At 37.8% G+C, this 19,068-nt stretch overlaps 1 protein-coding gene across 2 annotated transcripts; it reads right to left on the bottom strand.

Moving 5' to 3' along the window:
- Window positions 1–1,564: 1,564 nt before the first annotated feature.
- Window positions 1,565–17,565, bottom strand: LOC311068530 (E3 ubiquitin-protein ligase pellino homolog 2). Of its 2 annotated transcripts, XM_084091031.1 has the most exons (6): window positions 17,265–17,565; window positions 9,963–10,092; window positions 9,789–9,890; window positions 7,308–7,505; window positions 5,805–5,990; window positions 1,565–3,180 (listed from the first exon to the last, which is right to left on the bottom strand). In XM_084091031.1, exons 1-6 carry the CDS (start codon window positions 17,336–17,338, stop codon window positions 2,587–2,589), a joined length of 1,284 nt encoding a protein of 427 aa, XP_083947157.1. In that variant the 5' UTR covers window positions 17,339–17,565; the 3' UTR covers window positions 1,565–2,586. The 2 variants fall into 2 exon arrangements, with proteins under 2 accessions (XP_083947157.1, XP_083947156.1); XM_084091030.1 differs by having other exon boundaries at window positions 2,010–3,180; window positions 9,789–10,092; window positions 17,265–17,470.
- Window positions 17,566–19,068: the final 1,503 nt, after the last annotated feature.

Consider the following 19,068-nt stretch of genomic DNA (forward strand, 5'->3'; position numbering starts at 1 on the left):
GAGCTGCATCAAGAATATGCGTTTCTTCAAAATGTGTCCTTTTATTTTAAGTTCCACTGAAAAACGAAGTGCATACAGGTTCAGATTGAGCAAACGACTATTGCATTAATATGCAGCGATTCTAGTGTCCTAGAAATAAACCTGATTCATGCTTAACCATCTCATAATATCAAGGGAACACGATTTAGGTCAATTATGGAAGCTTGTTTCCGCCACAGAATGAAAAATAACAAAGGTAGTTGCGACTTTTTATCTCACAATTGCGAGATATTAAGTCGTAATTGCAAGAAAAAGTCAGAATTTCGACTTTATATCTCGCAAGACTAAGAAATAAAGTCAGAATTGCGAGATCTCACAATTGGGAGATAAAAAGTCGCAATTATCTTTAAAAAAAAATATTCTGTGGCGGAAACGAGCTTCTAGAGAATTCGGCTTTATCGGCAGGGTTAAAAAAACTAAAATCGGTCGTAAACTGAGGTCTGTTCTTTAGTTTGTGAGGTAAAGTAGAGCAGTTTAATCTCTAAACCCTGCAGTACAAAGCTTTATCGAGTGCTTAGCTTATAATGCTCAGATGCACAGTGTGAGTGTGCAGGCATGTGTGTGACAACTGTTGGGAACACTTTATAAAAATAACTTTCATCAATAACATTTTACGCATTAAATGTCATGCGTCTGTGTCCTGCTTTGCTGAGGTGTCATCGTCCACTTGGCACACTCTAATAACTCATGTAAAAATGCAGTAACTAATTTAAAAACATGTATAGCTTGAATGCAATGCAAGTCGCTTTGGATAAAATTTAGACATTCTCAAAGACTACATTTGTCAAGATTTATATATATTTTTTTTTTTTTGAGACGTTGATTTGAAGTGTCAGTTTTTGCATTAATTTTACTAGTCAAACCTGAACACAAAGACATTTTGTTACACATAATATCAAAATTCAACAAAAACATAACAAAAATAAAGGAATGCTTTATCCGAGATTAATCATCTTGATTTCAGCCTCTTATGTGTGTGTGTGTGTGTGTGTGTGTGTGTGTAAGTGCGTGTGTGTGTGTGTTTTGTACTCTTGCCCCCGGTTCTGACAAATCTTAAAATATACAAAAGAGTGTTCATAATAATACTGACAACCACTAATATAGATTATAATTATCTGTTTGTTCATGACACATTGATGAAAGTTATCATAAAGCGATGCCGCCTTTCTGAAGAGAAACAATCAGTGAAGTTCAGCGTGAAAGAAAAAAATCATTCGTTAGAAATCATCGTTAGAATCATCGTTAGAATCATCGTTAGCACCAGGAGATCGTAGACGGTAACGAAGCGCCGGAGTCCTACATTCATCATACGGGACGCGTGTCGTCGGCACAGTGAGGCGTTCCTTCTTCAACACACTCTCCTGGACTCAAATCATACACAGAAGATAATATATTCATATTTATATATATATATATATATATATAATCTATATACTGCTATATGTGAAACACTTGTATATAAAACAAGTTACTAAACAAGCTTAGTAACACAGTCATGTAGAAAAATATGACATCTCGACAATTTCAAACGACTACAGCGTATACTGCAGCTACGACTGTCATTTAATGCTAAAACATCCTAAAAATAAAGGAAAAGAAGAAGAAATAAAGGAGAAGAAGAAGAAATTAAGGAGAAGAAGAAGAAAACGTGAGGGCTAGGCGAGGAAAGCCCTTCGAGGTTTAGGGAAACACGGATCGAACCGCTTGCATCTCTACGGTGGATCTACTAGTTGAGCTTATTGCTGAAAACAAGCGTATTAATAAAGGTTTCTGTTGTTTTGTTGTTTCTGGTGTGTGTGTGTGTGTGTGTGAGATGTTGAGGTTCGGTTGATGTACTGAGAGAGTTTCGGCCGTCGAGGTTCGGAAAGGGTCGGGAATCTCTTCGGATTTAGTTTAAAGAAATCAATGCTGCCTTCAACTGCTCATGAACAGGTTCAGTGATTTTGTTTCACAATGACTGATTTTTTTTTGCATTTTGTTGCGTCTTTTATGGCAAAATTAGCTTGTTATCGGAAAAGCAAGCATTAGAGCTAAGCGGTTAAGCGGTAGTTAAAGGATTCGTTCACTTCAGAATTAACATTTCCTGATAATTTACTCATCCAAGATGTTCATATTAAGGTTTTTGCGGAAAACACTCCAGGATGTTTCTCCATATAGTGTCTTCAATGGGGTCCAATGGGTCGAAGGTCCAGATGTGAGTTTCAGTGCAGCTTCAAAGTCTTGACACGATCCTGCCGAGGAATAAGAGTCTTATCTAGACAAACCAGCGGCCGTTTTATAAATAAAAAAAACAATTATATACTTTTTAACTACAAATGCATTATTTTCGATCAAATATTTCAGCCTTAGTGAGGAGAAGAGACTCTAAAAACATGATTATTCGACCGGTTTGAGCTATTTTACACTGTTTTGACTGTGTTTTCTGATCAAATAAACGCATCTCAGTGAGCAGAAGAGACTTTAAAAAGCAGTTCGACTTATTCGGAAAACTTATTCGACCTGTTGTTGAGACTCCCGACCCGTTTCGTCCCCCATTCGGCCCCTTCATCAATCAACGGGCCCCTGGAAGATGAGGCGTGTGTGTGTGTGTGAGTGCGCGAGCGGGGCGGAGCAGAACGGGCACGTGGGTCTGAAGGCGTGAGTCCCGTGAGGCAGAGGCGTCTCGGCCCAGTACCGGCCCGTCTTCTCCGAGCACACGTGTCCACAGGGAACGAACGCGTGCGTCGGGGCGCCGGCGTCCACATATAAACCCGGTTCACACCCGAGCCACAGCGGCACGTACGGGCCGACGGTCCGGCACAGGGGACACTCCCCGTGGCTCCCAGCACACACACACACACTCTCCTCGCGGTGGCGTTCGGGGCGCCGGCCCCAGTCGTGCCGGCCGTGCACGTGTCCACACGCGAGATACGCCCACGGCTGGCGCTCCTCCAGGCTGTGTGAGCGCGGGAGGCTCGGGAACGCTAGCGTGCTCAAACCCACGGGACACTGCGGGCGACCCGCGTTCAGCTCCAGGCGGAGTGTGTCGAGGTGCCGGAGAGACGGAGACTTGAGGAGACCGTCAGCCGTACGCCACAGGAGAGTCGCTCCGCACAGATCCACCAGAGACCCGTCCTGTAGAGCACTGCTCTCGCCCACTGCCTGCACACACACAGAGAGACAGAGTGAGTGTGTGTGAGAGAGTGAGTGTGTGAGAGTGAGTGAGTGTGAGAGTGAGTGAGAGTGTGAGAGAGTGAGTGTGTGAGAGTGAGTGAGTGTGAGAGTGAGTGAGAGTGTGAGAGAGTGAGTGTGTGAGAGAGAGAGAGTGTGAGAGTGAGTGAGTGTGAGAGTGAGTGAGAGTGTGAGAGAGTGAGTGTGAGTGTGTGAGAGTGTGTGTGTGAGTGAGTGAGAGTGAGTGTAAGAGTGTGAGAGAGAGTGTAAGAGTGTGTGAGAGAGTGTGAGAGAGAGTGAGAGTGTGTGAGTGTGAGAGAGTGTGAGAGTGTGTGAGAGAGTATGTGAGAGTGTGTGAGTGAGTGTGTGAGAAAGTGAGAGAGAGAGTGAGAGTATGAGAGTGAGTGTGTGAGAGAGTATGTGAGAGTGTGTGAGTGAGTGTGTGAGAAAGTGAGAGAGAGAGTGAGAGTATGAGAGTGAGTGTGTGAGAGAGTATGTGAGAGTGTGTGAGTGAGTGTGTGAGAGAGTGTGTGAGAGTATGAGAGTGAGTGTGTGAGAGAGTATGTGAGAGTGTGTGAGTGAGTGTGTGTGAGAGTGAGTGAGTGTGAGAGTGTGAGAGAGAGTGTGAGTGAGTGTGTGTGAGAGTGAGTGAGTGTGAGAGTGTGAGAGAGAGTGTGAGTGAGTGTGTGAGTGAGTGTGTGTGAGAGTGAGTGAGTGTGAGAGTGTGAGAGAGAGTGTGAGTGAGTGTGTGTGAGAGTGAGTGAGTGTGAGAGTGTGAGAGAGAGTGTGAGTGAGTGTGTGAGTGAGTGTGTGTGAGAGTGAGTGAGTGTGAGAGTGTGAGAGAGTGTGTGAGTGAGTGTGTGTGAGAGTGAGTGAGTGTGAGTGTGTGAGAGTGAGTGTGGAAGAGTGTGTGAGAGTGAGTGTGGAAGAGTGTGTGAGAGTGAGTGAGTGTGAGAGAGAGTGTGAGAGAGAGTGTGAGAGAGAGAGAGTGTGAGTGTGTGAGAGTGAGTGTGTGAGAGAGAGTGTGAGAGAGAGTGAGTGTGTGAGTGAGTGAGCGAGTGTGTGTGTGAGAGTGAGTGTGAGAGTGAGTGTGAGAGAGAGAGAGTGTGAGTGTGTGAGTGAGTGAGTGTGTGAGAGAGAGTGTGAGAGAGAGTGAGTGTGTGAGTGAGTGAGCGAGTGTGTGTGTGTGAGTGTGAGAGAGAGTGAGTGTGGAAGAGTGTGTGATTGAGTGTGTGTGTGTGTGTGTGTGCCTGCACTGGAGAACACTGCAGGTTTGCTCTGCTTGTTTGTCAAAATGAGTGATTATCAATATGGCAACACAGTTATTATTATTACTAACTAAATGAAAATATGACTTAAACAAAACAAGAAATACTGACGAGCGCATTGGAAATGAATGGAGACGAATTTCCTCTAGTGGGAGCTAGACGGACTGAACACACTCTCACTGAAAGACCATTTTTTGAGATATCAAGCTCATATTTGGAACACAACTTGTTTAGATTTATGGCTTTGATTTTCTTGCAGTTTTTAGAGTTAAACATGTTTTTGAAAATATATATTTCATTTAAAATTTTAAATAGTATTTCTGCACATTTTTCATAACAATAAACATAAAATTCTGTAACTTTTTTTTAAGTTCACTTTTTAAAACTTTTTTCACTTCAGCAATAATCTGCCAAGTGTCGTCTTGAACAGAGATCAAACTTCAGTCTGTCGCTCTAAAGCATTCAAGATTTACCACAGTTTAAGTTGGACATTTATTTTCAGGTCTATGCTCAAAAAGTGAATATATATTAATTAAATTAATATAATTTAGTGCCATAAAATCCCCTAAAAATACAAAATATGAAATAAAAATTATCAAACTAAAATATAGTACTTTATTATAAGTTTCATTTAAATAAAAAAAATAATTTTGGTAATTTTTGACCGACACACGAAGAGCACCAGAGTTAAAGATGCAAACAGCATATTTTGTCCCCTGTATCTGGATTAGGGATATGACGGTGAGGATATTTTCCCTCCGGTTAATCAACGTGTGACAACATCAGTAATACCGGTATCACCGGCGGGGCTTTTAAATCGCTAATTTGAAAGTGAAACTAAAATGCGCACATCCGCACAAGCATTTGTAATGGTGTGGAGCAGAGCGAGCGTGTTCAATTATTTCCTACCATAGAAATGAACTGAAAACACTCGCTCCGTTCTGCTCTCCGCGCCCGTGGACGCGCACCATTATGAATGCCCGTGCGCATTTTAGTTTCGCTTTCAAATTAGCGTCAATTCGGGGGCGGATTGCCTGAATCGTAAGTTCATTAACCTATTATTCTTAATGAAAAACACAACAATACAGATTATTTAATGAAATCTGACTCCTGCTGCTGATCTGCGCTGCGACTCTCGTTCAGCTCACGATTTATTAAGCAGGCACGTTCAGTTTTTAATTGTAGTGTCTGTTCTCTAACTGAACTAAATGATTTTATTACAAAAATTTCAATTTAAAACGACGGTGGGGGGCGGTGCTGCGGTGGGCAAGTGATGTAACCGGTGTTGATTCTGAACCAGCAACACTGACTATCGTAGCAATCCTACTCTGGATGTGTGTGATTCACCAGAGGTCCGCGTATGGGTCCGGATCGGGTCTCTCTGAGGGCGTACACGTCTCCACACACCGAGATCTCTCTCCACACACCCTGCTTCGGCTCTTCTGGGAAACCCAGCGGATGCATCACCAGCACGCCATTGGTCGTCAGGCCGTCCATGTGACCATCCGGATTCTTCCATTTAGTTGCTTTCTCCTGCATGAGAGATGCATTTACACTAGGAATGATATGTGAAATGATATGATAAATTAATTTTGCGTCTTTGCACAGCTGAGTTAAGGCCTCAGACCCTGGAATCAAAGTATACAACTGTAAAAGTGTACATGCATTCATGCCACCGCTAAACAGTGTGTAAAGATGCCTACATTGGAATGTTGTAATAAGTAGAAGTGTATGTGGAATATGATTGTTTTTAATGTATGTTTGTGATGTGATGCCACTGCCCTAATATAATAACCTCTTGTGGGATTAATAAAGTGGCACTAAACTTAAATGCCACTTTTAAAGTGCTACTGTACCACCTTTGCAATGCAAAAACAGATTAAAGCATAATGCGCCACTGCCTAATGCATGAATGTAAAAAAACTTCGTGCATCCCTAATTTTTAGGGGTTGGATGGTAGCCACTAATATTTTTATATTAAAAATATGTTTTTAAAGTCACAATGAAACTTAAGTAGCAACGAGGGATGCACGATATATATCGCTACGATATCTGAACCCGCCGATATATGTTAATTTATAATGTTATCATTATCGGCTTGATAAGAAAATTTGGCCGATATATTAAAGTCAATAAATAATGTATTATTTCCTTCAGCTGAGACACTTCAGATGCGACTGTTCAACAGGATGGTTTTAAATTGTTTGAAATATGATTGGGAAAAAAGGAAAATACAGTAAAGTGTAACATGTGCAGGGCAAGTCTGTCATATTAGCTACATAAAATTATAATAAAAACATAATAATTGTGTGTTTGGGACGTGGCTTTTAATGCTGAGACTTTTGTTTTTGTAATCAGGCAAAAATTATATAAAAATGTGGATTTAGATTTATCAGCTGATATATGTTCATTTTTAAATGTTATCGTTTTCGGCCTGATAAGAAAATTTGGTCAATATATTAAAGCCGATAAATAATGTATTATTTCCTTCAGCTGAGACTCTTCAGATGCGACTGTTCATCATGATGATTCTGAATTGCTTAAAATATGATTTAAATCACTTCAGAAAAGTGCAACATGTGCAAGTCTATCATATCGGCTACATAAAATTATAATAAAACATTATAATTGTGTGCTTAAGACATGTCTTTTAATGGTGAGACTTGTGTTTTTGTAATCAGGCTCTCAAAAATTACATAAAAATCGGGATTTAGATTAATCGGCCAATATATCGGTTTTTGGCTTTCGATTATAAAGAATTATCGGTATCGGCCAAAATGTTTATTTCCTACTAAAAATGATGATCCTGTTCAGTGTTATTCTGCAATGTTTCCCAGGATAAACACCCACTCCGAGGAAGATGCTCTTGGAGGAGTCGAAGCCGGCGGCGTAGATGCGCGCGGTGAACGGCGGGTTGCGGTCGCAGACGATCCTGCAGGCGAAGCGTGAGATGGTGCTGGGAGCCGAAGACGAGTCCTCGCTCTCCTTGGACCCTCCCGGCGTATCCGTCACCACGAAGTCTATAGGGCTCTCCGTCGAGCGGCCGATCTGCACACGGCATTATGGGACACATCAGTCTCAGAGTCCAACACAAGCAAGAACAAGGACGTAACTAGGGTTGGGGATCGTTTGAATTTTAATCTTATCGATTCCGAATTTCGATTCCAATAAGGTAAATAAAAAAAATAATAAAACCTTAGATATCATTTACATTTAGTCTTCATCTAATTGTAGCTGAATATCATGAACAAAAATCAACAGGCTAAAGAACACTTACACAACGAACGTTTGCCTGTGGTTTAAAAACAACATAGAAAAACAATTAGCCGAACTAATATACATTTCAAGCATTATTAAAGACAAGTAAACACTCACTAATTAAAAAAGAGCAAATAAATTAGCAATCATGACAAATAGATACAGCTGAACAAAGATACGATTGAAATAAACAGTTTTAAAATTTTCAGGTGTTCAGGTTCAGAAACTGTAATCAAAGGAAAAAATAACACTGAACTTTATAAATAAAATACATTACAAATATAGTTACAAAAGTTATTCAGTCAAGAACGAATGTCTTTTGTTGTTTGATTAGTGTTATAGAGCGGGAATATTAGTGTTATTGTAGAGCGGGAATATCAGTGTTATTATAGAGCGGGAATATTAGAGTTGTTATAGAGCGGGAATATTAGTGTTATTATAGAGCGGGAATATTAGTGTTGTTATAGAGCGGGAATATTAGTGTTATTGTAGAGCGGGAATATCAGTGTTATTATAGAGCGGGAATATTAGTGTTGTTATAGAGCGGGAATATTAGTGTTGTTATAGAGCAGGAATATTAGTGTTGTTATAGAGCGGGAATATTAGTGTTATTAGAGACGGCAGGAATATTAGTGTTATTATAGAGCAGAGGAATATTAGTGTTATTATAGAGACGGCAGGAATATTAGTGTTATTATTATTATAGAGACGGCAGGAATATTAGTGTTATTATAGAGACGGCAGGAATATTACTGTCACTTTAAGAGCCGCACGGATCTAATACACTCAAGGTGTTAACATGAATGATAAATAAAGTAATCGGGTTGATGTGCGCGTTTATATGTCACAAGTTTCAAATCGGATCTGATGTTTTGACATGCGCACACTGCACGAATATATAGTTTCCCGCTTTTTGCGCATATTCTCCTCTATTGGTTCTTTATTTGTTTTAAACAGCAGACGTAATATTAATTCGTCTCATGGTCATAATTTAGAGCATATTAACCGTTTTTCCGTGCTGCTTATTGATCACGCAGTAAAAATGCCCCTGCCCGCGGCCAAAACCAGTCGTCTGTGGATGAGAATCCAAAACAAGGACTGGTGGGACGTTGTCCTGCTTCACTTCACAGACGCGCGAGTGAAATGAGGATTTTAGAATGACGGGAAACTTATTAATAATGACACTTTATTCAACAGGAAGAACAGCTCGTTCCGCGCGTCATACGTCATTACGCTAGTTAACGTCATCGCACATGAGCAGTCCTTTCAGTTTCGGGTTTCAATCCGATCAAGTGTTTACATGTTCTCTCGATCGGATTACAAAAGGGATAAATCACCCCTTTCAATCCGATCGAAATTTCATTCGGATCGAGCTCAATCGGATCGATTAAGGTGTTTACATGAAGGTTTTTTTAGTCCGATTGAGCCGTCAATCCGATTATAAGTGTCCATGTAAACGCAGCTAGTGATTTAAAGTTGTATTGAAATACTCACAAAAGGAATCGATAATAAGAGGAATCGAAATTTAAATTTTTTAACACGTATCCGATTCCTGACCTCAAGTATTCGATTCCAGAATTGGAATCAGTTTTTGATTCCCAACCCTAGTCTATACTATTGAATATACTATTGAATATATACCTTGAATCTGCTCTGAAATGTCCATGTATTACAAACCGACGAGTTGCAGAATGACTCTGACACAGAGAAGTCTAATATCTCAATGAAAAATTATGTTACTACAGACATCATATTTAACAATAAAGATTATTTCAAAGCAGCTTTACAGTGATAACAGGAGATTACAGTAACAGAGATTGTTCAGGACTTTACAGCAGATCTAGAATAAAGTTATTGTCCAGATAAAGTTAGTTTTGATTGATTCACTTCCGTTGTAAAGATCATGAGTTATTAACTTAGCGGCCGCTAACACACACCGTTCTAACAGAAAACCCTTAACGCGCTCCGGCCGCTCACTCACACAACAACAGTGTCTGGCAACTCGAGAACGCAAACCTTGAAATAAGTTCCAAAGTGCAAGCCTTGAAAAAAAGGTTCTCATGCTGGACTCACCTGGAACATGTCGGTGTCATTATCGTGGCAATACTCCACCACCACGGTCTGGCTCCTGGAGAGGGTGAAGGAGATGCTGTGCTGCCCCCTGCTGTTCACCGCCTGCAAACAAAGGTCACACACTCTCACTATCCCACAATGCACTGCACCTGCGATGTGCTGAATGGAACGCACCTTGCTGTCGTGAGGGTTGCTGAGGACGTGCACCGCGCTCGGCTTGACGCCGTTAGCCTTCGCTCTCCTGTAAAGAGCAAAGCGGCTCCTCTTACGACCCCGGTCTCCTCCTGGCAGAGAGCCATTATACCTACAGAAACACATGTTCTTTAGCATCTTCATTATTCATTACTTCAATGAGCTCATTGTTTCTGCATTAAATTATTAATTAAATTAATATCTTTTTTGGTAACTGTGATTTTGTATATGTACATTTCTGACAGTTTCCTCTGATAACAGATCACTGTAAATTGTAATATGGATTTTCTGTAAAGCTGCTTTGAAATGATGTGTATTGTGTAAAGCGCTATACAAATAAATGTGAATTGAATTGAATCTTATATCACAGTCTGAGTAATGGTTACAATAACTGCTTATATCAAAAGATATTTTACTGGTAAAGTCTACACAAATAGTCATCTAATGTGAAATAACACTTTAAGGATTAGTTATTAAAGGATTAGTTCACTTCAGAATTTCCTGATAGTTTACTCTCCCCCTCGTCATCCAAGATGTCTTTCTTTCTTCAGTCGAAAAGAAATGAAGGTTTTTTAGGAAAACATTCCAGGATTGGATTAATTTCAGTTTCAGTGCAGCTTCAAAGTCTCGACACGATCCCAGCCGAAGAATAAGAGTCTTATCTAGATAAACCAGTGGTATTTTTATAAAAAAAATAAACGTTTATATATGCTCGTTGAAAGGTTGAAAGGTCATGCGTGTTCCGGTTCAGAAATGTAGAGTAGGGCTAAAAACTCCACCAACTTCAAAATCGTCCAACATCGTTGTTTTACCTTTTATTTTATTTTATTTTATTTTTTGTAAGTGCCATTTGACTTAGTCTTTGCACGTTGGCTTTGTAAACACTGGGTCGGTTCTTACGCCTAGGTCACGCTTGACCTTTCAACGTGATTACGTAATGTGTGTCTCATCACAGCGAGTGCAAGACTAGCATTTGTGGTTAAAAAGTATATAAATGTTTATTTTGTCATAAAATGTCCGCTGGTTTGTCTAGATAAGACTCTTATTCCTCGGCTGGATCGTGTCGAGACTTTGAAGCTGCACTGAAACTCACATCTGGACCTTCGACCCGTTGGACCCCATTGAAGACACTATATGGAGAAACATCCTGGAGTGTTTTCCGCAAAAAAAACACTCCAGGACTGAAGAAAGAAAGACATGAACATTTTGGATGAGTGAATTTTTGATCAACCGATATGGGCTTTTTGATATCAGCTGATATAAAGTCAATAGGCTATATGTAACATCACATTATTTAATTTAAGGATGGTAAATAATGTTCATAACATTTACAGCAACAAAAATCATATTTATTTTACATATTTTCTAAATTAATAATAATAATAATAATAATTCATTACATTTATATAGCGCTTTTCTCTGCACTCAAAGCGCTTTACATAGAAGGGGCAATCTCCTCAACCACCACCAATGTGCAGCATCCACTTGGATGATGCGACGGCAGCCATATTGCGCCAGAACGCCCACCACACACCAGCTTACTGGTGGAGAGGAGACAGAGTGATGAAGCCAATCAGTATATGGGGATGATTAGGAGGCCATGATGGACAGAGGCCACTGGGCAAATTTGGCCAGGATGCCGGGGTTACACCCCTACTCTTTCGAAAGACATCCTGGGATTTTTAATGACCACAGAGAGTCAGGACCTCGGTTTTACGTCTCATCCGAAGGACTTGGAAATTAGAAATAGTTAATTGGAAAATATATCAATATGCAACGTGCAATAATATGAACTTGATAAAAATATAAATCTGTAAAATAAACAGAATTAAACTTATAGATTCTGTAATTAAAAATATTTTTTTTCCACAAATAAAGGCATAGATAAATAACTATAGATAAAAGTACTCAGTGATCCGGTAAGTCTGTGCACTGGGAAGTGTATTTTCTCATAGACCAGATTTCTCATTGACTGAATTTCTCATATTGACTGACATAAATTAGAGCTGCATGATTCTGGATAAATACAGAATGAAATAGAGATGGCTATTCTCACACAATTCTAAACACACAACTAAACAAAATAACATGTAATTTATTAGAGGTTCTGACTAAATGTTAACTGCTGCAGTGCGGCCTATTTAAAATGTTTAATTAAATGGAATTAATTATCAAAAATCAGTTTGAATGAATGATTCAATGACTCACTCAAAGAATTCACTTTTTTATTCCTGGATGAATCAGTGTTTTTGAACGAATCTCTTGAATGAATGATTCAATGACAAACACATTTTTAACAGTCACTTGTCGCCACCTACTGGTGTAACAATGTTACTCACATTATTTCGACTTAGTTTTAAAATAATCATGTTTAACATATGATGAACCTATGGTAAAAAACTATATAACCCATGATGCCGTACAGAAAATCTACCAATCAAAGAGTCGAAACAATGTAAGTGGGTCGATCTCCCTAAACTCTCAAAATACTTAAATATTTTAATATATATGCATACTTTGAAATAAACATAAAATCTATTGTTTCTATAGATATACTCAAGCACTGAAAACTCAAGAGTTTAGTCAAGAGATTTGAGGATATTCAGAGGCATGTGACGTCCATAATAAGCTAATTACCGACTCAGATCTAACACTAACCTCAGTGTGAGCCATCAGAAGAGAAAGGCGCTTTTGTTGAGACTCGAGGAAAGAACGAGGCGAGTTGCGTGTCAATGGCACAGCTGGGCTCAGACTCCGAGTGTGTGTGATACTGACACGTGTTTATATAAACCACAGCATTTCAGGGCTTATGAACGGATGAATATTCAAATATGGCATAGATGTTGCCGGAGCATCATAACACTGAGAGTGTGTGTGTGTGTGTGTGTGTGTGTGTGTGTGTGTGTGTGTGTGTGTGTGTGTGTGCAGAGGTCAAAGTGCTGCTTCAGCAATGAGACAGCAGAGACCGCATGAATGCATGCAACCACACACACACTCACGCAGAAAAACACACATACACACACAGAATCACACACACAGACTCACACTCACACAGGCTCACACTCACAATGAAATATTCAAATGCTTATTTTTCCTCTAGTCGCATGCTACCCCGACTTTCATTGTGTTGTTAAAAATAAATTATACTTTGTATAATCTTTATATTACATTCCTGCAGAGAAGACAACATTTACTCGCGCAATTTCTGTAAAAACATGAGGGCAATTTTGAGACCCTGGATATTTTGCTAATAAAGAAAAAAAAATGTATTAGTCTCTGTATCCTCTCAGTGAGCGTATGCATGTGCAGAAAGATGTGTGGATGAGAAACTTCTGGAAAACCTGAAGTTTTAAAATAAAAACAATTCAAATGCATTAATATCTCAGTAAAGTACTCAGTAAACTCTTCTCGCGTGTCGGTCAAATTACAGAAATTATCAATTTCAATGAAATTAATGTACTATATTTTAGTTCTATAATGTTTTTTATTTAATATTTTGTATTTTTAGGGGATTTTATGGCACTAAATTATATTTACGCTGTATTTATAATCCATTCACTTTTTGAGCATAGACCTGAAAATAAATTTCCAACTTAAACTGTGGTAAATCCTGAATGCTTTAGAGCGACAGACTGAAGTTTGATCTCTTTTCAAAGACGACACTTGGCAGATTATTGCTGAAGTGAATAAAGTTTAAAAAAGTAAACTTAAAAAAAGTTACAGAATTTTACGTTTATTGTTATGAAAAATGCACAAAAATAATATTTTAAATTTTTATATGCAATATATACATTTTTTACTATTTATTAGTTTTACTCTAAAACTGCAAGAAAAATCAAAGCCATAAATCTAAACAAATGATATCTCAATAAATGATCTTTCAGTGAGAGTGTGTTCGGCTGCAGTACCAAACGCTTCCACTAGAGGAAACTCGTCTCCATTCATTTCCAATGCGCTCGTTTTAGACCGCGAGGAGCACAAGTGTGACGATTTTTACAGGACCATTAAACTTTTTCGAATCATGTCCACGATTTATTTATTTATTTGTGCTCACAAAGCAAGTGCCAAAACCTTTACCAAGTTTCGTACCATTCCAATGAAGTCAAACATTTCTAAAAATAATTCTAACATGTTTCAGTCAAAAATGACTGAAGAGCACCAGAGGGTAAAAACAAGACCAACGGATGACAATAAAAAGCAGCACAACAACACAATCCTTCATGGATGTAGACCAGAGCAGCATTATGAAGTTACAGTAGTTTCCTTACACAGATCTGCTCTTGAAATGCAGATTATGATCATTATTGTTCCTGTTTATGACCGTGAAGCTGCTTTGAAACAAAGCGCCGTGGAAATAAAGCTGACTGGAACTGATTATGGTCTAATTTCTCTCATGTGAAGAAGGTGAAGGTGAAGCATGATGAAGCAGCGAGTCTGTGGATATAAGAGGAGTTCCTGCCCTGCACAATCACTTCCTAGTATCTCACACATATGGCAAGCCATTTTAACATTTAAAAGCTAGACTGGATATGTGTTGCAGATATCTGTAATTCAGTTTTGCCTAGTCAAAAAGAACATTTCAGATATCCACAACTACATTCTTCCTATCCATAATTGTCATTTCAGATATCCACAAAGACATTCTTCCTAGGACAAATGACGTCACTTTTGCCATTCATTTGTATGGGGTTTATCATTACAGATATCTACAATTCAGTTGCAGATATCCACTATGTGAATTACGGATATCTGCAACTGAATTGTAGATATCTGTAATTCTAGTTTGAGATATCTTCAATTTGATTCTGACTAGTCATAACTCCAGTTCAAGATATCTTTAATTCACCTCAATTCAAGATATCTACATGTTCCCTTTCAGATATCTTAAATTAAGTTTTGACTAGGCGAAATGACGTTGTAGATATCTGTAACTGGAGTTATGACTAGTCAAAATGACGTTGCAGATCTCTTAAACTGGAGTTAGGGATAGTCATAATTTAATTGTAGATATTTATTATCAAGTTATAGATATCTTGAAATTAATTTTGATTAGAGAAATCTGAAATTTGAGATATTTGTAACTTTCATTCTGCCTAGTCAAAATGTAATTACAGATATCTTGAATTAGAGTTTTGACTAGGCCAAATGACGTTGTAGATATCTGTATGCATCATACTTTAGGCGGGAGCAGAGCGTGTTGTTCAAATCATCAAATCACATCTGTTAACTGTTAACTTTAATTAGCACTGATTAGCACCATGTCGGAGCAACCAGAGTTTTTAATCGTCTTTTTAATGCTGTTAGATACTGTTTCAAACTGAAAAAATAAAATAAAAAATAAGAACTAATCTGAACTAAGAACTTTTTTCTCATCTAAGGAAGTTAATGTTATTGTACTTCCATGGCAAGAATAGCATGCATGTCAGCATCTTTATTAAAGTGAATTAGTGTGAATCTCTTTCACGCATAAATCTTACGGCAACAATAACCTTTTAAGCATGATCATAAACAGTATTGCAACATTTTTTTTTTTTTTTTTATATAAAAATCATTTTCTGGTGTTTTTTTCGATTACAGCCAACGCCATGACTGCTTCTTTCTTCTTCCATTCATAGAAATAAGGAAATTAACCCACTTCTTCTTTGAATATGGCGGGGAGGGGAAATAGATATCTAAAATAGAGCAACGTCATGCACAATAATTTGCACTAGTCATAATGACGTTTGAGATATCTTTAACTTTCATTCTGCCTAGTCAAAACTGAATTACAGATATCTGCAATTGTCATTTAAGATGTGTGACGAGTTGAATGTCATTTTCAATGACGTCATTGCAGATATCTGTAATTCAGTTTTGCCTAGTTAAAACTGAATTACAGATATCTCTATCTGTCGATTCGACTAGTCACAATTATGTTACAGATATCTTGAATGACAATTCCAACTATCCAAAATGTAATTACGACTAGTCAGAAAGACATTGTTGATATCTACAATGTTAATTCCGGATAGTCAAAATTAGCTTTTAAATGTTAAAATGGCTTGCCATACACACACACACACACACACACACACACACAGACGTGTAGGCGGAAACATTTTACGCTCTCATTTCCTGAGTGGATTATGTCACTCGCTCTCAGCCTTGCTCACTCTGTTAATAACACTGATGGACTGATTTATCAACCGTTGATGGATATTTTATCAAGCAAAACCACTCTTTTTGTTTCCTAATGCATAAATGAAACAATTCTGAGATAAACTGCTTAATTTACAGAAACTATGCATGTCAAGTCAAATCTGCTTTATTTCTACAGCACTACAGAATCAATGATGCAAACTACATCACATATATAAAACTAATTTAGATTCAGATCAATAATATTACTGGATATTAAGTGTCTTTTAAACATGTAGTGCATTCGTCTAAATTTCCTATAGACCTTATTTACGATCATCAAATAGTTTATGTATATCGGCAGCATCGTTCTGTAAAAATCGGTCGAGAACTAGTTAATAATAACTTCATTAACAGGTTCACAGCCCTCCTTTCTGAACAGTTCATCAGCAATCAGCAGCATAGAGCCGCAACAATAAAATTATTTATTTGTAATAATGTAAATGTGATGTACACTGTTTAATAATAACATAAATCGCATTATAAGTCAGATCTCAGAACTATCGCACAGTGATGCAACAATGTTGCCAAATTGTAACAAATTCATTTAAATGTTGCCATATTGTATACAATGTAAAAAACATTGGGTTATTTTTGAACCCAACTGTTGGGTTACACATATTGGGTCACTATGTTGGGTTATTTTTTCCAAAAACGTCATTTTTAAAGTTGCGTAATTTCTAGTAATAACCCGGTTGTTGGGTTAAATATGTATGTTGTATGTACACTTGTGTATTTTTAATTTATGTACACAATTATGCAAGCTATATTTACATTAAATGCTAGACTCACCAATATTTAGTTTGCAATTCAAAAAATTTATATCTGTTGAGACATAGCCTATTTATTGTTTTATACAAATAAACAATCTGCATTTTGAAACAAAGTGTATTTTATTTATTAAAGTAATGTCATAAATAAAAACAAATAGTTAACTGTTGGGTTGCTTTTAACCCAGTGTATTGGGTTAAAATAACCCACAGATGGGAAGGTTCTGCTATACCACCCCATAGTTGGGTTATTTTTAACTCTACATTGTGAGTCACAATTCCGGCGCCGCTGTAGTAAATGCGCTTCATCATCATCATCATCATCATCATCACTCACCCGAGAATCACCAGTTCGCCGTATTTCACCGGATCTTTTGAGCGGGCATGTTCGTGCTGGTTCGGCTGCAACATGGGACTGGACACACTGTTCCTCTAGTCACACACACACTCTCGGTGTCACAGAACCGGGTCGAGCCGCGCGAGTCAGCAGAACCGATCAAGCGTTGGTGAGAAGCGTCGGGTTTACACGGAACGCGCGCGGGAATCGCGTCTCGAGCGCATGGCTCTTCGCTGGATCATAGCGCGTGAAGAACCCGGAGCGAATCCGTTCATCTGGTCCAGAAGCGGCGGAGTGGCGCGAGCCATATGTGAGGCGCGGGGGGGACGCGCGATGCCAACGCGCGCTTTATAAACGCCAACCTGGTCCTAGATCACTGACTCTGTGATATTTCTTCGGATAGTGTGTGTGATTGACATTAGTGAAGGATTAAGGTGACGTTTTGTGCGTTCATTCATAAATCTGTGAGGCGCGCGCACCCCTCGGCGTTGCGCGCTATGACGTGTCCCGGATTGCCTTTGAGCATTACGTCACTGTAAAACAGAGTAAAAATGTGTCTGATGATTGTGAAGTCTAGCATAAGCCAACATCGTGGATCATAGAGAAGAAACTAAATATCGTTTAAGAACTATGTTTTAATAGTCGAGCACATCGAACAAATACTGCAAATGTAATAGCCTATCATATAATTATTAATATTAAAGAGGAAATTACTGTAAACCATGTTTATTTCATAAAGGATTGTTTTTTAATGCAATTTTTTATTGTTTGCATCATTTGGTTTCGTTGTAGGCAACAGAACATTTTTCTTTGTGGTTTTGATTTTTATTTGCATATCATAATAGACTTAATAAAATAATATGCATTATAAACCATTTGTTTATTTAATAAATGATTTATTATGCAAAACAAAAGAAAAATTGTTTGCATCATTTAGTTTTGTTGTAGGCGACATACATTATTTATTTTAATTTCCATATCATAATAGACTAAATAAAATAATATTTATTATAAATACTAACTCAAATTCACTTTTTTTGGGCTATTCTCATATTTAAATAAAGTCCAATCCTAAAGTGGTCATTAATATAATACATGAAGTGGTTGTAACTACATTTTGAGTATTATTAACTTAAAAAGATTAAGCACAAAGCTGAAATACACATCGTTTATGTGTGAAGCAACTTATTGAAATCAACAATACTATATTAAGAATATATTTTGAATATATTATTTTTGTTTGTTTTCGTGTAAAAAGTCACTGTTTGGGAGATTCACGTTCAGATATTTCATATATTTAGTTTTAAGCAATGTGAGTGTTATACGCATCTTCATTTCTGGATTTTAATGAGTGACTAAGCGTTATGAATCCCCGCTGCACGTATTATTTATGATTGTTATAGCATGTTTTCAGCATTCCTGCAACAGGAAGGAAGGAAACTGAGCTCAGTGATTTCCTCTTTCCCAGGGATTGTTTGTGGGAAAGAGAACAGAATAATAATAATAATAATAATAGCAGCTCTGAGAACAGAAATATGAAACAGAATATTTTTGTTACTTGAAATAGAAATAGTAAAAGTCAAACTTTCATTTATTTTAACTTGATGTACTAAAACTCAAACAAAAAGTATTAATAGATGTTTACAAAAAAACACTAACTGATAAAAATTAAATAACTAAAATGGAAATGGAAAATTAAACTGAACTCAAAATATTAATAAAACACTATATGGATGTCTTTACTAAAAAAAAAAGAAATGACAACAAAATGACTAAAACTTTAACTAAAATTTAAATGGAAAAT

Source organism: Abramis brama (genome assembly GCF_963993115.1).
Source record: "Abramis brama genome assembly, chromosome: 18".
NCBI classification, from domain to species: domain Eukaryota; kingdom Metazoa; phylum Chordata; class Actinopteri; order Cypriniformes; family Leuciscidae; genus Abramis; species Abramis brama.

What these genes read in the sequence shown, in the direction of transcription:
- LOC311068530 (XM_084091030.1), bottom strand. Translation starts at nt 17,338, where the DNA reads ATGTTGCAGCCGAACCAGCACGAACATGCCCGCTCAAAAGATCCGGTG. An exon ending in GGCGAACTGGTGATTCTCGG is followed by an intron (nt 10,093 to 17,264) that starts GTGAGTGATGAT and finishes GTGTTTCTGTAG; the next exon opens with GTATAATGGCTCTCTGCCAG. An exon ending in CCAAGAGCATCTTCCTCGGA is followed by an intron (nt 5,991 to 7,307) that starts GTGGGTGTTTAT and finishes TCTCTCATGCAG; the next exon opens with GAGAAAGCAACTAAATGGAA.